This window comes from Pelodiscus sinensis, chromosome 4 (assembly GCF_052426305.1).
Source record: "Pelodiscus sinensis isolate ZL-2025 chromosome 4, ASM5242630v1, whole genome shotgun sequence".
NCBI classification, from domain to species: domain Eukaryota; kingdom Metazoa; phylum Chordata; order Testudines; family Trionychidae; genus Pelodiscus; species Pelodiscus sinensis.
The window spans coordinates 95362019-95379066 of NC_143055.1; the positions used below are offsets into that span (position 1 = coordinate 95362019).

The 17048-nt window shown below is 43.6% G+C and overlaps 2 protein-coding genes across 8 annotated transcripts in view; one reads left to right on the forward strand and one right to left on the reverse strand.

Moving 5' to 3' along the window:
* Nucleotides 1–2160, reverse strand: part of ANAPC10 (anaphase promoting complex subunit 10) — an 81590-nt gene extending 79430 nt beyond the window's left edge. For 3 of the 5 annotated variants that reach the window (XR_016349464.1, XM_075929886.2, XM_006131779.5), the window contains exon 1: nucleotides 1957–2140. The gene's annotated coding sequence lies outside the window, so the exon portion shown is untranslated. Of the gene's footprint in view, nucleotides 1–1863; nucleotides 1886–1956 lie in introns of those variants that run through there. The other 2 variants (XM_006131780.4, XM_075929885.2) reach the window with 2 other exon arrangements.
* Nucleotides 2161–2226: 66 nt separating this feature from the next.
* Nucleotides 2227–17048, forward strand: part of ABCE1 (ATP binding cassette subfamily E member 1) — a 36300-nt gene continuing 21478 nt past the window's right edge. Inside the window, exons 1-2 of one of the 3 annotated variants that reach the window (XM_006131783.4) lie at nucleotides 2227–2248; nucleotides 10364–10533. In XM_006131783.4, the coding sequence (XP_006131845.1) occupies nucleotides 10431–10533 (103 nt within the window). In that variant the 5' untranslated portion in view covers nucleotides 2227–2248; nucleotides 10364–10430. The other 2 variants (XM_006131782.5, XM_075929880.2) reach the window with 2 other exon arrangements.

The following is a 17048-nucleotide window of genomic DNA, read 5'->3' on the forward strand; positions in this document are numbered from 1 at the left end:
ACCTTGGTGGACCTTTGGCCAAGACTAAGAAGGGCATGTATTTTCCCAAAATTCCTAACTTCTAAGAGCGCTAGAGAGTAAAAGGATTTTCTCTCTTTGGGATGTCTCTAAGAAACAAGGGAATTAAAATAAATAGCTTACTTAACATACCCAGATTTCTACATTTTATAAGATAAATTGAGAATGTTTTGCATAGTTTAGCCACAAGACCATAAAAAGAAAAAAGGAAAGAGAATAGTTTACTTTCCCTTTGACCATCTCAGTCTGCCTATCAGCATCATATATAGTACTGTCTACAGACAGATGCATTTCCCTTAATCCTCACTGTCAAACCCCAACCAGATATAAGGATACTACTGTTTTCCAAATAATTTTCTCTGGTGGTAACCACGTCTCAAGCCACACAGTTTTGGGCTCATTGCTTTCTCCAAGGGTTTGTTAGGCACCGCTTTTATAATACTTCAACTATTTTAGTTTGAAACCTATACAGTTAGAGTGACTCATCCATCTAGTTTTGACACACTTATATCAGTATACAGTCCTTACACCACTATGGTTTTTTCCCCTTAAACACAGAGGAATAACCTATCCTGGTATAATTGTATGCAGACTTGGGGGGTGTACCAATAACTCTTTTAACTAAAATCAAATAAACAGACTCCTGACCAAAAGTGTTAAATCAGTAAAAGAAGTGTGATCGGGCCCGAGAAATAGACCACTGAAGATACAAAGGGATCACTTACACGGGCTCCAGGATATGAAAAGTGCTGCACTGTAACTCCCTTACACGGAAGTGAACTGAAAGGCTCCTAATTTATTTGTTTAATTAACGAATAATCTAGGCTCCTAGTTCATATTACTGTAACTAGAAAGCTTCATGCCTGCAACATCCACACATGGAACTAATGTGGCATGCTGTTGGTCATTGCAGTTTCAACTATGGGGGCAGCACAGGCACAGCAAACATCCCATTAACAGTGATAGAAATGTAGCCGTGTTAGTCTGGTGTAGCTGAAACAAAATACAGGACTATGTAGCACTTTAAAGACTAACAAGACGGTTTATTAGGTGATGAGCTTTCGTGGGCCAGACCCACTTCCCCAGATCAAATAGTGGAAGAAAATAGTCACAACCATTGGTATTTTCTTCCACTATTTGATCTGAGGAAGTGGGTCTGGCCCACGAAAACTCATCATCTAATAAACCATCTTGTTAGTCTTTAAAGTGCTACATAGTCCTGTATTTTGTTTCATCCCATTAACAGTCTTTCAAACACTTAAAGTAGCATCAACGCCTGTTTTGAGAAACCACTCTGGCTCATTATCTCTAGTTTAGGTCAGGCCTCTTTTACAAGACACTATTTATTTTACTAAAAATATATATAATTATGGGCAGGTCCCTAGGCCCTCCATCACATTAATGATGACAGGATTTAAAGTTAAATAATTTAGTCGACCTTCAAGCCATATCAGGTCGGAGGCTTCCTGAGAGCCTGACCATCTTGCTCTCCTACAAGCAAAGAGACTTCAAATCAATACTCAAGACACATCTTGGGAATGTAAAAACCAGCACCGACGTACAAGAGAGACTCGGGGGAGTTAGCCAGCTCGCCCAACGAACTGCATCCAAAGTCAGCCCCTCCACAGGCAGTGGTGTCACCTGAGTCACATACTCTGGCTTGGGAGAGGACTGAGAGCGGCTGGCCCCACTGCGGCCGCGGCGCAGCACCTGGCAGCCCGAGAGGCGCCGCTCGCAAGAGCCGCCCTGCAGCCCGAAGAAGCCCTGAAAGGGGCTTCGCTCTCAGCCCTGGCCCCGGGGTCCCGCCAAGCCTGACACTAGCGCCGGCCGAGCCCGGCTACTGACCAGGCGGAAACGCGGGTGGCGGCTGCGGCGCTGCCAGGCCTCAGCACCACTGCGGCCCCCTGAGGGGCGCGAAACCAGACGCCATAAATTCACCTTCCAGCCAGGCGGCTGCCCCGCGCCGCGTTCGCCCCGCTGCGGGGTGGGGGCGACTCACATGGAAGGGGGGGGGAGTGTAGGAAACGGTCCGCGCGGAGCCTCCTCGAGGGGAGGGGGGAACACGGGCCTCGCAGGCGCCCCGCCCACTCTGCAGCGCGGTCGCCTCTCCGCCCCCTCTCGCCGTCACCGAGCGATGACGTCACGCAACAGAAGCGTCCCCGAAGCTTTCTTGGCCCCACCCTGGCCGGAGGCGTCGCGCTCGCGCTGCGTCCTCCGCCCGCTCTCTATGGTGAGCGGCTCTTCGCCTCCCTTTTACGTCTCGATGGTTGGTGGCTCCAGCCGCTCTCTAGGTGGGTGGCGGCCATTTTGGCCGGGTGGCAGCGGGAGCACGTTGTGCCTCTGCCAGTGAGTGCGGGGCCAGTGCGTCCCCGCCACCCGCTCCGTTGCCCCGGCCGGGTGGTTCTCCGGTAAGTGGGGCCAATAGTGGGGCCGAGAGGATCCTTTCCCCGGGCGGGGTCGGGCGGTGCCTGGCGAGTCTCTGCACCAGCTGCCACGGGCGAGAGACGCCGCCTCTTGGACGGGGCAGGAAAACGCCTGAGCGGGGTCCGGCAGCAGCCGGGCTCTCCCAGGGGCCTTGCGCCTGGCGACATCCCCTAATAGCAGAGCCCCTTCCCCAGCACGGTGCGCGGCCTTGCCCCGCCGTCCAGCGCCTCACGCCCAGTCGCTGCTGCGGTATCGGATCCCGGACCCTCCCCTTAGTATTGAACGTGTCGGGGGCACCAAACACGCAGCTCCCCTGGCTTGTTAGATCGCAGCCTCCCCCGCCACCCACTCTGCCCCAGGGGAGGGAGGCCCCGACTCCCTAGTCTGCATCTGCTGGTTTTTTGGAAAGGTGACTCAGTCGGTGCGTGCTCTGGCTTCCCTGTCCGTAGACTGGATCCATCACGGCTTTGTGGTGGGAATAAGTTGATATTCGTAAGTTTGCTTGGACGGTAAGTGGGTCCCAGTGACGTGCTGAGCTAGGCCTCTGTTTACTTCCAAATGTTGCATTTCTTTGCTGGGACGGAGCTGTCAGGGTCTGCAGAATTGTGCATTTTTATTCTAGTTTGACTTTTAGATCATGTCACTGTGAGGGTAACTTTCTGACATTGTTCTGTCTGTCCACAGACTTTATGTATCATATCTTTGCCATGCAGTGGCAGAATGAAACTGACAGCTATGTCAATTTCATACTGCTGCTGAAATCAGCCATAAAAGGTAGATGCTGCAGGAACTGCCTCAAAGGAGAGACCATATGTTAACTAACAGAAAGTAAGAACCTAACATAAAATTATAGTGAAGAAAAGCAGTTGTAGTTGTCTTTGTTAATATTGGTGGGAAGATTACTGTTTTCCACTATATGCTAATATTAACATTAAGGCTCCTTTTTTCCCACTATAATTGTATGTTGTGGTGTCTAACACAAGGTAATAACACACTTTTTCTCTAATGAAAACAAGGTTTTGCAGTAGTTAGAGGCTTATGGGGCTCCTCAAAAGTATAAAATACTTAATAGTCGGAGATTTATGAAAGATGGAGATTTGCAAAGCACAGTCCAGGATCAGTACCTAGATTAAGGAAAAAGGTAATAAGATTCTTGCCAACAATAGGAAAATGGTTTGCTCCAGGACCATCATGGGGAGAAGGCAGGCAGCTCTGCAGGAGCTGATTTAAAAGCTGGCTCCCACCTGCCCTTCCCGCTTCTGATAGAAGTAGCAGCGTGAGTGAAGGGGGCCTGCATGTAACCATGCACATTAGCTGATGAGCCCAGGCTTAATCACTTTCACATCTCTTCTCCCCAAATATATTTTTCTATAGCTTTCATATGGCAGAAGATACTTGTATTCATAATCCCCTTCTCCCCTTCAAGGATATTTTCTAGGACAGCGTTCCTTAAACTTTGTAAGACTGAGGAACACCAAACAATATTTTTTAATGAGGAACACCAAGGATTTTTTATTGAGCCAAAAAAGGGGAGGGGGGAGGCAGAGGGAAGTTACTGAGCCAAAAAAAAAAAGGTTGCCTGCCCCTTTAAGGGCAGCCATTTAGAACTCTGTTATTGTACGCGGCACATGAACACAGTTTAAGAAACACTGTTCTTGGATGAAGCTTCTTACAGTGTGTATTTTGTTGCTATGCGATAGGGATGTAAGTGACTAGTTGACTAAGATAAACAAAAGCTTATCGGATAGTTGACACGTTAATCGACTAGTCACTCTCCTCCTCCCCTTGCTACCTCTATCACAAAGAGGCAGCAAGGGTGGGAAGAGGAGGGTGGCTGGGGGGAGCCGGCTTAAAAGCCGGTTCCTCCCAACTCCAGCTCTGTGGGACTGGGCAGGGGCATAGTGGTGGTGCTTCTGCTTTGAAATATTCAAGACTCCCAGCAGGGGCTCTTGTACATTTCAAAGCAGAAGCACTGCATGGAGCCTGGGGTTAGTAGGGGACTCCCTGCTGGCCTCAGGCTCCACACACAGCGTTTCAGTCTTCAAAATATACAAGAGCCCCTACTGGAAGTGCCCGCATGGATCTGGGTGTCCAGGAGGGGACTCCCTGCTTGCTCCGGGCTCCATGTGGCATTTCAGTCTTTGAAATGCGCAGAGGCATTTCAAAGGAAGAACATGTGCTAGTCCTTATCAACTAATCGAATAGTTGATGGAAATCCCATTGACTATTTGATTTGTTAATTAATTGATATTTAACATCCCTATTGTGTGAATGAGTCACAATTTCTGTTGTTCATCACTATTAAACATATCCATCCACATTCCTATTTCAGTGTGGTGTTTGACAATGTGATGCTACTTCACAGTAATCAGAAATATTAACCCTTAGCCTTGCTTTACATATTCAAAAAGTGCCTCATGAGCATTCTGTTAAGATTAACAGACTTTGTTTTAACTATAATGGTTTAGAAACCAGTATAGTTAAAGCAGTACAAAAACTGTGCTTAGACCTATATGTTTCTCATATACGCTTCTGGACTTTCAGCGTATAGTGGTACTTCTGTTCTAGCTTTTGTAAATATATAATGATGTTCCTTGTTCAGATACTGACAATTGGTTCTATATACATATTTCTGTTTATAAATTTATCTTTGTCAGGGATTCTCTAATAAGTCTCATATGTTTGCTTTATTAGTGACTCATAGACTTTAAGGTCAGAAGGGACCGTTATGATCATCTAGTCTGACCCCCTGCACAATGCAGGCCACATAATCTCACCCACCCCTCCTAGAATAATCCTCTCATCTATATCTCAGATATTGAAGCCTTCAAATAGTTTGAAGACCCCAAGATGCAGAGAATCCTCCAGCTATGATCTGTACCCCATGCTACAGAGGAAGGCGAAAAACCTCCAGAGCCTCTGCCAATCTACCCTGGAGGAAAATTCCTTCCCGACCCCAAATATGGCGATCAGCTAAACCCTGAGCATGTGGGCAAGACTCACCAGCCAGACACCCAGAAAGTTCTCTAAAGTAGCTCCTATCATCCCTCCATTGACTTATTTCCCACTGATAATGAATGGTCAGTTAGTTACCAAGATCATGTTATCTCATCAAACCATCCCCTTCATAAACCCATCTAGTTTAATCTTGAAGCCAGATAGATCTTTTGCCCCCACTACTTCCCTTGGAAGGCCGTTCCAGAACCTCACTCCTCTAACGGTTAGAAACCTTCGTCTAATCTCAAGTCTGAACTTCCTACTAGCCAGCTTATATCCATTTGTTCTTCTGTCCACATTAGTATTAAGCTTAAATAATTCCTCTCCCTCCCTGGTATTTATTCCTCTAATATATTTAAAGAGTGCAATCATGTCCCCCCTCAGCCTTCTTTTGCTTAAGTAAACAAGCCAAGCTCCTTGAGACTCCTTTCATAAAACAGGTTTTCCATTCCTCGGATCATCCTAGTGGCCCTTCTTTGTACCTGTTCCAGTTTGAATTCATCCTCCTTAAACATGGGAGACCAGAACTGCACACAGTATTCCAAATGGGGCCTCACCAATGCCTTGTATAATGGCACTAACACCTCCTTATCCCTACTGGAAAACCTCGCCTAATACATCCCAAGACCGTATTAGCCTTTTTCACAGTCATGTCACAATGGCGGCTCATAGTCATCCTATAGTTCTGTAATTGAGTCCTGTTTCTTGAAGAGTATTAGTTTTCTTCTTTTTTTAAAAAAAGTAAATACTATCTTTTTAGTTAGTGCTTTTAAAATGTGCTTTAAAAAAGAACTAAATACACTCATGGAAGATGGATCCATCAATGGCTATTAGCCAGGTTGGGCAGAAATGGTAGCCTCTGGTTGCCAAAAAATGGGAATGGCGAGGCGACAGGGGATGCGTCACTGGAAAATTACCTATTCTGTTCATTTCCTATGCCACACCTAGCATTGGCCACTGTTGGAAGGCAAAATACTGGGCTAGATGGAGTTTTGGTCTGACTCAGCATGGCTTTTCTTATGTTGAACATTCCATCTGCTTTTTGCAAAGTACAGTAAATGTTTTTAATATGTGGTCAATCCTGAATACAGATCTGTTTGCTTTTTAATATAATTGCATTGTCCTATCAATTTCCTTTTTAACTAACAGTTGCATATTCTTCTATATATTATAGTAAATTGCACTTTACACAGTAATTCAGCACTGTTTTGCTTATTTTAAGAAGAAAATGGTTTTTTGTTTGGTTAAAGATTCAAGAAGGAGTTGGTGTTAAGCCATACGAGTGTGCCAGAAATATTCCTAGATATGCACTTAGCCACTCCTAGCATTTTGTGTGCTTTTCAATTTTTAGACATTTTATAAATCACATTAAGATAGAGTAGTCAATGGCAACGATAGGAAAGCTTTGATGTGAAATGAATATGATTTGCTATGATCTTAAATATGTTGTAGGCCATGGTCATTTTCTCACTAGCAGTTTTTAGTTTCTCTCATCATCATCATCTTCTGGTAAATATTCTTGAAGTTACCTTTCAAATGGAATTTACTAATCCAAATTTACTCTGTAGTTGGTAAAAATCAAATAGATAGAATACTTAAGTATTCTGAGCCACCTAAAGAAATTGAAAGCAGCAATATTGACTATAAATTAGGTGATTCTAAATGCTACTTGTTTCCACAGTATTTATAAAAATGTAACCAACAAATGTAACCAGGCTGGGGGGAGGGAGGCAGGCAGGTACAGGCCTCCAGCTGGTGCTGCCCAGGCCAGAGGGCAGGGCCAAAGAGGGAGTCCACACAGGCTTCCCACTGGCACAACCTGCCTCGGGGGAAGGGGACTGCGCAGGCTTGCGGTATGTGAGGGGCCGGCTGTGGCTCCTGAAGCATGGTCCAGGGCTACTGTGCTGGCCTCTGGCAGTGCTCCCAGGGGGTGCGCTGGTGGAGCCAGCAAGGTTCTACGCTCTCTTTCCCCGTCCCGGTCTGAGGCAAAGGGCTGGTGGGTAGAGGTTTGAGGCTGGGAAGGCCACTTGGGCTAATGGCAGGTAAGATGGTGAGCCCTATCCCTAGCTAGCCACTCTTTTGGTGGGGTGGCTGCCTCTGTGGTCACTCTACAATGTAGTTGTCCCTTGTGCTCTCTTCCCCCAGTGGTGACTGAGTATACTAGCATCCCTCCACTCAACCCACTCCTTTCCATGTTATGGAAAACAATAAAATTCCTGGCATGTCCCATTTTCCTGACACCACAAAACCATGACTTTGCCTTAAGTTAGGATAAGAGGAAGCTCCATTCTAAATTTGGTGGTCCTAGCTCTTACCAGTTAGGAGGAGTTATTGAAAAAATGGGCTTGCAGACAGATGGACTCACAGACAGACACACTAATCTCTAAAATATACATTGTTATTGAGGGGAGTGAGAGCTCCAGAATTTCAGCCTGTAGCCCAACCAGTATTTCTCAAAATATGTATGACTTTGCAGTTAAATCCAACCAAACTAAGTGTATTTAAGCTAGTATTATCTTTGCTCAGTTTGTGGCATGCAGATATTATTAGGGTGTTCTGAGCTGTGAATCACAAGTAAAAAGTGAATGTGTGTCTCTGCTCATTCCTCTTCATGGCTGATGTAATCGTGGCTAGGAGAGGGAAAGATGCTATAGTGAGCCAACAAAGGGAGTACCCTCCTCCCGTATTTTTTTCTCTACTGGGATGAATTGATTAAGTATATTAGGGACCTAGATAAATACTGGCATATCCATTATGATGCACAATGGAAATGCTTTCTCTGGTGTCCCTACAGAAACTGTGTGAACTGATAAATAAGTTTGTTCTGTAGTGTTATAGTAAAGATAAATGTGATGTTAACGCTTAACCTCCTCAAATATCATCTATTGTATTGGAAGCTGGTTATAAGATAGGAAACTAAGGATGGCTATAAATGGTCAATTTTCACAATGGAGAGAGGTAAATAATGGTATCCCCTTAGGGATATGTACTGTAACAAGTCCTATTCAACGTATTCATAAACAATGTGGAAAAAGAGGTTAACAGTGAGGTGGCAAAATTTACAGATGATACAAAACTACGCAAGATAATTAAGTCCCAGATGGAGTATGAAGAGCTACAGAAAGATCTCTCTAAGCTAGGGATGCCCAATATTGGTTAATTGAATAGTCGAGTCATCTCATGAATTCTTATTGGTTAGTCTACTATTCTGTAGTTCCCAGAGGCTGGGCCGGCAGCCAGTGCACTCCGGCACCGCTCCTGAGGAGTCCCTGCCACTCCGCACTGGGTGCCGAGTGGGAGTTGGCCCACAAGAAGAACCAGTTTAAAAACTAGCTCCCCTCGTGGGCCGGTTGCCTGTCTGCCTGTGCAGCAGCCCCTGTGGGAGGGCGGGAAATGTTGTAGTCTGTAGTGTTTACCTATAAGCTTTTGCTTATTGGGTAATTGGTTAGTTGACTACACTATTACATCCCTACTCAAAACTGGCTGAGAAAATGGCAGATGAAATTCAATATTGCTAAAGGCAAAGTAACACATCCTGGAAAATTGGGATGTAAGAGTGTAGCTGATAAAACGGGTCATCAATGAGCATGACATTATTGGTTATTTAAATGGTCTCACGAAGCAACATATTACCATTTGGGTAGCAGAGGCAGCAGCGCAGGGCAGTGGGCGGGAACTGGATTAAAAGATGGCTGCTGGCTGGACATGAGGAAGGAGGAGATGGAGCAAGGCTTGTGTGAGGGCACAGGAGCATGAGGGGAATGGGAGCAGAGGGTGGTGAGGGGGTGGGCATCAGGGAAAAAGAGGGCAAAGGGGGCAGGGGCAGTGGGGGAAAGGGGTGGCACCAGGAGGGTACGAGTGCCAGGGGATTCTGGGGGTGAAGCAGAAGGGCAGCACCAGAGGAGAGAGGCAGGGCAGGTGTGTAGAGGGAGGTGTTAGGAGAGGGGATGAGGAGGGGTAGCTCACATGTTCAGAGTGAGGCTACTAGAGGAATGGGCACAGGGGGGAGAGAAGGGCTGGTGGAGGGGGGCAGGTCTCAGGAAGGCTGAAGGCAGTGAGAAGGGCAGGAGTCAGGACAGCAGAGGAGGGTGAGGAGTTGGGAGGCAGCAGGTACCAGGGGAGCTGATGGAGCAAGGGGAGGAGACATGGCAGCAGAGGGAAAAGGTAGAGGTTTATAAAATATGTATTAATAACGTGGGTGATATTTATTAATAACTTATTAGTAATTACTGTTCTTATTCTTATTAGGAATTTGTCATTAAAAACACTTTTGGGGGAGTGGTGAGTCCCTTTTTTGTTTGGCGATTATGGTTTTGCATAATTTGTCGAGCCCTGCACATCTGTAGCACACACCTGCACCCTCACCCCTGCTCCTCCACAGCCCCCTCATGCACACTAAATCCTTCATTTTGTTATTCCAGAGCCTAGAGGTGTTCCACAAAACTCTGCTAGGCTCAGGCCCCCAGAAGAGTTCATTTGGCCCTGGGATAAGCCCTGAGCCTCTGTGTCTCTCCCCTCCACCCAAGTTCACTTCATAGCAGGTTGCATAAATATGTGACTGAATCACCACGAGGAATTGAAATTTTACCCTGACAGCAATATATATGTTCACCTTCTGTCCTGATACATCAAATGTGATGTAATTTTCTTCTCAGAGTTACATTAAGTATGCATTTGCAGTTGACATGGCTTAATTTTACAGTGGGAATATAGTAATGAAATGGAAAGTCTGTGCTAGTTGTTCTGCAATTGTATTAAAACTGACAACATTTAATTGTTTAATTTCTGAATTTGTTTAATGGATTATAAGAACAACAAACATTCTGTCTGTGTTCCTGCACTAATTTTATTAATAATTTCAACAACATACATTTTTGTTGTGCTATTGGTGAATCCAGTTCTCTCTCATTTGTTTTGTTTTTAGACCCTGAAGCGTTCACTTCCATCTTTGAATCTCCAATTGGTGTAAATAAAAACCTAAATTGCACAATATGGCTGACAAGTTAACAAGAATTGCTATTGTCAACCATGACAAATGTAAGCCAAAGAAATGCCGTCAGGAGTGCAAAAAGAGCTGTCCTGTGGTTCGAATGGGTAAGAAATGCAATGAAACCTATTTAAAAAATGCAAAAGACTTTAATGTGCATAGTTGTGTCTTTAAATAATGTGCATAATTGTTTGCTGGTCACCTTAGTATAATTTACTGGAACCCACAAGGGGAGAGACTATTCTGATTTAGTCCGAAGTGGAGCACAGGATCTGGTCCAAGAGGTAAATATAACTGGACTACTTGAAAATAGTGACCATAATGTAACAAAATTTAACATCCCTTTGGTACGAAAAACAGCTCAGCAGTCCAACAGACACCATAAAAGAGGCCCGAGTTAAATGTATATCCCAAATTAAAAAACACAGTAAGAGAACCAAAAAAAGTGCCACTGTGGCTTAACAACTAAGTAAAAGAAGCAGACACAGATAAAAAAGACATCTTTTAAAATATGGAAGTCAATTCCTAGTGAGGAAAAGAGAAAGGAGTATAATTTGACAAAGTTTAAGTGTAAAAATATAATAACAAAAGCCAAAAAGGAGTTGGAAGAACAGCTAGCCCAAAACTCAAAGTACTGTAATAGCAAAATGTTTAAGTACATCAGAAGCAGGAAGCCTGCTAAACAACCAGTGAGGCCTTTGGACGATCAAGGTGCTAAAGGGGCACTCAGAAATGATAAAGGCATTGTGGAGATGCTAAATGAATTCTTTGCTTCAGTCTTTTCGCTGACCATATTGGGGAGATACCCCAAACCTGAGTAAAGGAAAATCATGCTTTACTAATTTACTATAGTTCTTTGAGGAGGTCAGCAAACATATGAACAAGAGGGATCCAGTGGATATAGTGTACTTAGATTTCCAGAAAGGCTTTGACAAGGTGCCTCACCAAAGGCTCTTAAGTAAAGTAAGAGTTGTCATAGGATAAGAGGGAAGATCCTTTTGTGGATTGATAACTGGTTAAAAGACAGGAAACAAAGGGTAGGAATAAATGATAAGTTTTCCGAGTAGAGAAAGGTAACTTGTGGAGTCCCACAAGGGTCTGTGCTGGGACCCATCCTATTCAAGTTATTTATAAATGATCTAGAGAAAGTGGTAAACAGTGAGGTGGCAAAATTTGCAGGTGATATCAAAGTGCTCAAGATAGTTAAGACTAAAGTAGTCTGTGAAGAGCTTCAAAAAGATCTCACCAAACTAAGTGATTGGGCAACAAAATGGCAAATGAAATTTAATGTTGATAAATGTAAAGTAATGCACATGTGGATAATTCTCTGAAAACATCCACTCAGTGTGCAGCGGCAGTCAAAAAAGCAAATAGAATGTTAGGAATCCTTTAAGGAATAGAGAATTAGACAGAGAATATCTCATTGCCTTTATATAAACCATGCTACACCCACATTTTGAATACTGCATACATATGTGGTGGCTTCATCTAAAAAAAAAAATATTGGCATTGGAAAAGGTTCAGAAAAGGGCAACAAAAATGGCTAGGGGTTTGGAACAGATCCCATATGAAGAGAGATTTAAAAAGATTTGGACTTTTCAGCTTAGAAAAGAGGAGACTAAGGGGGGATATGATAGAGGTCTATAAAATCATGACTGGTGTGGAAAAAGTGAGTAAGGAAAAGTTATTTACTTATTCCCGCAATATGAGAACTAGGGGTCACCAAATGAAATTAATAGGCAGTTGGTTTAAAAGAAACAAAAGGAAGTTTTTCTTCACTCCGTGCACAGTCAACCTGTGGAACTCCTTGCCAGAGGATGTAGTGAAGACGAGTACTTTAACAGGGTTAAAAAAAGAGCTAGACAGATTCATGGAGCTTAGGTCCATTAATGGCTATTAGCCAGGATGAGTAGGGATGATGTCCCTAGCCTCTGTTTGTCTGTAAATGAGTGACAGGAGAGAGTTCATGTGACGATTACCTTTTATGTTTCCTCCCTCTGGGGCATCTGGTATTGGCCACTGTTGGCAGAAAGGATACTGGGCTAGATGGACCTTTGGTCTGACCCAGTATGGCCGTTCTTATGTACTAATAGAAAATTTGTGAAGGCTTTCTGGATCATACTATGAATTAGGGCTGTCAAGTCATTAAAAAATAATTGTGCAATTAGTCACACTGTTAATGATGGCATATCATTTATTTTAAATACTTTTGGATGTTTTCTACATTTTCAAATCTATTTCAGTTACAACACAGAACACAATGTGTACAGTGCTCACTTTATTTGTTTAGTACAAACATCTGCACTGTAAAAATAAGTGTTTTCCATTCACCTCTGTTAGTCCAGGACTCAATCCTGCTTCTTGGGACACGCAGGTGTAGAACCTATCTGTATCACCGTGCATTAATCAAGTCTAACAGAAATGGCTGAAACTACAACTGTTTTATTTAACAAAATACTAAACTTAGAAAGCAAACATAAAATCCGGTTGTCACAAGTGAAGCCTGGTGTGAAGCCAGAACCCAAAATAGGAATGATATTAAATAGTCCTACCACTGTCTTGATGTCTGGAGAAAAGAGGTAGGTGAATGTCTTCAGGCTGAGGAAAAAGGAACAAGCAGAGACAAGATGGGAGTTATAGAGACCCAAGTAAATAGACAGTCTTCTTGTTTCTGGTCTTCCTTCCTTCCTTGTATACTTTATACGCCATCCTGCGTGTGATGTGTGGACTGGAGGATGAGATGGTATGTATACATGTGTGTGTGACTGGTCTTGCTGCAGACTCCTAACTAAACAAAATAAACCCTAAGTTAGCAGTTATTACAGCTGTGAAACTGGATTGCTGCACCACAAAGGGTTGTCAGCAACCAGTCTGGCTTCTGCTCAGACGGCCTACAAAGCCAAACAGCTTGTTAGCTGTCGCCCTAGCACTGCTGGGTTGTACTGATGATACTCACACAGAGAGCCCTGAGGGGCGGGTGAACTCCCCTTAAGAGCCCTCTGGTTACCGGGCAGATTGGAGTCATGTGACCCATTTTTCCCAACTTTTCTTTCCCAACGTTCCTCTTTTTCGTGTTCTTTTCTGACAGGAGACGGTAACCAGGAGTTTGGCCACCATCTTAAAGAGGAAAACAAAATGGAGTACATTTAAAAACAAAACAAAACTTGGCGACTCTTCCCTAACACCTCAATCAAGTACATGTTGAACCTCTCCAGTCTGTCACAATCAGGATCTGAGTGGTGTCAAACCAGAGAATTTGCTGAACCCTGGGAGGTCAATATTGCTTAGCAGCATTACCAACACTTCCATTGTTCACTGGGCTCTTTAGAAAACATTTAGGGGTAAATTAGAACTCAATATCAGCACAGGACACTGAGAGCCAGATCTCGTGGCAATAAGCAAACTTTATGGAAGCGCAGGAAACTTGACCACACTCATGATAAGTGGATTTGTTGGACCATGGATGTTGCTGGACCAGAGAGTACCAGGTTAGAGAGGTTCAACGCGTACTACTGTGTAGTCTCCCTATCAAAACTCGAACTTACAAATTTAGAATTATGTTGTGGGTTTTTTTTTTTAACGGCATGCAAAAAATAAAATAATGTAAAACTTTAGAGCTCCACTCAGTCCTACTTCTCAGGCAAACAAGTTTGGTAACAATTTGCAGGGAATAATGCTCCTTACTCCTTGTTTACAATGTCAACAGCAAGTGAGAACAGGTGTTTGCATGGTTCTGTTGTAGCTGATGATACATCATATATTCATGTGCCATATATGGTAAAAATTAACATGTCCCTTTTTATGTTTTGACCACTATTCCAGAGGATATATTTCTATGCTGATAACACTCATTTTAAAAAAAAGTGTTAATTAAACATGACTGAACTCCTTAGGGGTGAACTATGTGTCTCCTGCTTTAATTGCATTCTGCCATCTATTTCATGTTACAGCAGTCTCAGATAATGACCCAACACGTGTTCATTGTAAGGACACTTATACTGCAAATTTAGAAAACGCATTGTGAGATTGCTAAAAATAGTTACAGCACTTGATCCAAGGTTTAAGAATCTGAAGTGCCATCTGAAACTTGAAAGGGACAAGGTGTGGAGCATGGTTACAGCAGTCTTAAAAGAGCAGCATTCCAAAGTGGAAATTATATTACCCGAACCACCAAAAAAGAAAATCAATTGCTGATGGCATCTAACTAAGGCAGGGGTGTCCAAACTTTTTTCAAAGAGGGCCAGATTTGATGAAGTGAACATGCGTGAGGGCCGACCATTTTGCCTGACATTCTTTGAACCATTAAAATTAAATGAAAATTAACTATTTTATGCAAAGTTTATTGCAAACGGCAAACGACATAACACCAACTATACATGTTGTGTCCAAATATATTTATAACTGATTTAGACCAACTGACATTAACTGAGATTTTACAATGTATTCATCTCAATTGAAAAAAAAACTTGCCTACACTAATGTGAAGGGTGAAACTGAGATCTGGACTGCAGTACATAGTCTAGGTCTGGTTCAAAGGCAGTGGTTTTGATGCGCAAAATGTCACGCAGGTGAGAGTCACTTAGTCTTGTCCTCACGCGGTTCTTGTTAAAGTTCATAGCAGAGAATGTCTTCTCACACACATATGTTGAGCCAAACAAGCTCAGCATTTTCTTAGCCAATGTTCGAATCTCTTGAAACCGGCTCTTATCCAGTTGGCGGTAAAAGTTCACAAGAGAGAGCTGTTGGTGACGACTGCGTAACTCGCTGTCACAATGCAGCTCAATGAACTCGAGCTGCAGCTGATCTGGAGCATTCTCGGGGTCAACAGAGAATGGAGAGGAGAAAAGGCTGATCTCCTTTTCAATAGCTGCAAAGTCCTGAAAGCGCCGTTTAAACTCCCCAGCCAGAGATGCAATGTCTGCTGCATACCTGCTCGTTTGCGCACTGATATTGTCCTGTGGAAAACTGTTCATTATTTCCTGCAACGCTGAAAAATGTATGGTATTGGGCTGTGTTTGTGACAACTGCCTTATGAAAAGTTGCAGCTTTGTCCCAAAGGCTTTGAGGTGTGAATAAAGCTGGTTCACCGCTGCATCTTTCCCCTGAAGACTCGTGTTCAGTACATTCAGATGCTTTGTTATGTCAACTAGAAACCCCAAATCAGCCAGCCAAATAGGATCAGATAGTTCTCGCATTGGTTGTCCCTTTGTTTCCAAGAATTCTCCGATTTCCTTTCTGAGAGAGTAGAAACGCTGCAGTGCAGACCCCCGACTGAGCCATCTTACATCGTTGTGATATAAAACATCTTCATATTCAGCCTGGATGTCCAGTAGAAACTGTTTAAACTGGCGGTGGCACAGGGCTTTAGAGCGAATAAAATTAATAGTCTTTAGCACCGGTTTCATAACATGATCATATTTGAGATGTTTAGTACAGAGAACTTGTTGATGAATGATACAATGGAGTTTAATAGCTTTGCCTCCTTCTTCGATCACCTTGTTACAGATTAGGGTTGATAATCCACTTTGTTCACCAACCATGGCAGGTGCCCCATCAGTAATAATCCCAGTAACTTTGTTCCAAGGCAGTTTCATGTCATCTATGGCGGAACTAACAGAAACAAATAAATCTTTTCCTCTTGTTTGGTCCGTAAGGCTCTGGAGGTCAAGTAGCTCTTCAGTCACATTCATTTCATCGTCCACCCCTCTCATAAAAATCAGCAACTGAGCTGTGTCAGATAGGTCCGTGCTTTCATCACAGGCTATTGAAAAGAAGTCATAATCCACTCCTTTGGATGTCAACTGTCTCTTAATATCTGATGAAATCTCTTCAATTCTCCGTACTACAGTGTTACGAGCCAGGCAAATGTTGGCAAACTCTTGCTTCTTCTCGGGACAGATATTCTCAACCATTTTCATAACGCATTCTTTGATAAAGTCACCCTCAGCAAAAGATTTGCAATTTTTAGCAATTAACGTTGCCACCTCATAGCTCGCCCTTGTGGCATTTTCATTTGACTCACGGGCTCTTATGAAAAATTTCTGTTGTGACATTAAAACAGCTTCAAGTTGCTTCAACTTTTCACTGCGGTCGTGCCCTGTAAGCTTGTCGTATGTGCTATGTCTCGACTGGTAGTGTCTCTTGACATTAAATTCCTTATAAACAGCCACAGTCTCTTGGCATATCAGACAAACACAGTGATTCTCTATTTCAGTGAAGAAATATTCCACTTTCCACCTGTCCTGGAAGCGGCGGCCCTCACTGTCAACTTTCCTTCTCTTATTTACAGTCGCCATTTTTTTAAATTGACCAGAAGGGGAAGGGATCATGTGAGCGCAGTGCCAGAGGTTTAATACACTGCCCAAGTAATACACTGCACTAATACACTGCCCAACAAGAATTCTCTTGCCTTTGTGGCTGTTTGTGGCGAAGTCTCTAATGATGAGCTCCACGTGCCTGAGCCCGTTTGTGGCGAAGTCTCTAATGTTCGCAGCTCCACGTGCCTGAGCCCGCCAGGAAGCTGACAGTGCGCAGGGCCAATCACAGATACTGAGCTTGAGCAGCTGCGGAGTCCGTCCCTGATCTCAGCAGCTGCGGAGTCCGTCCCTGCACTCTCAGCCCC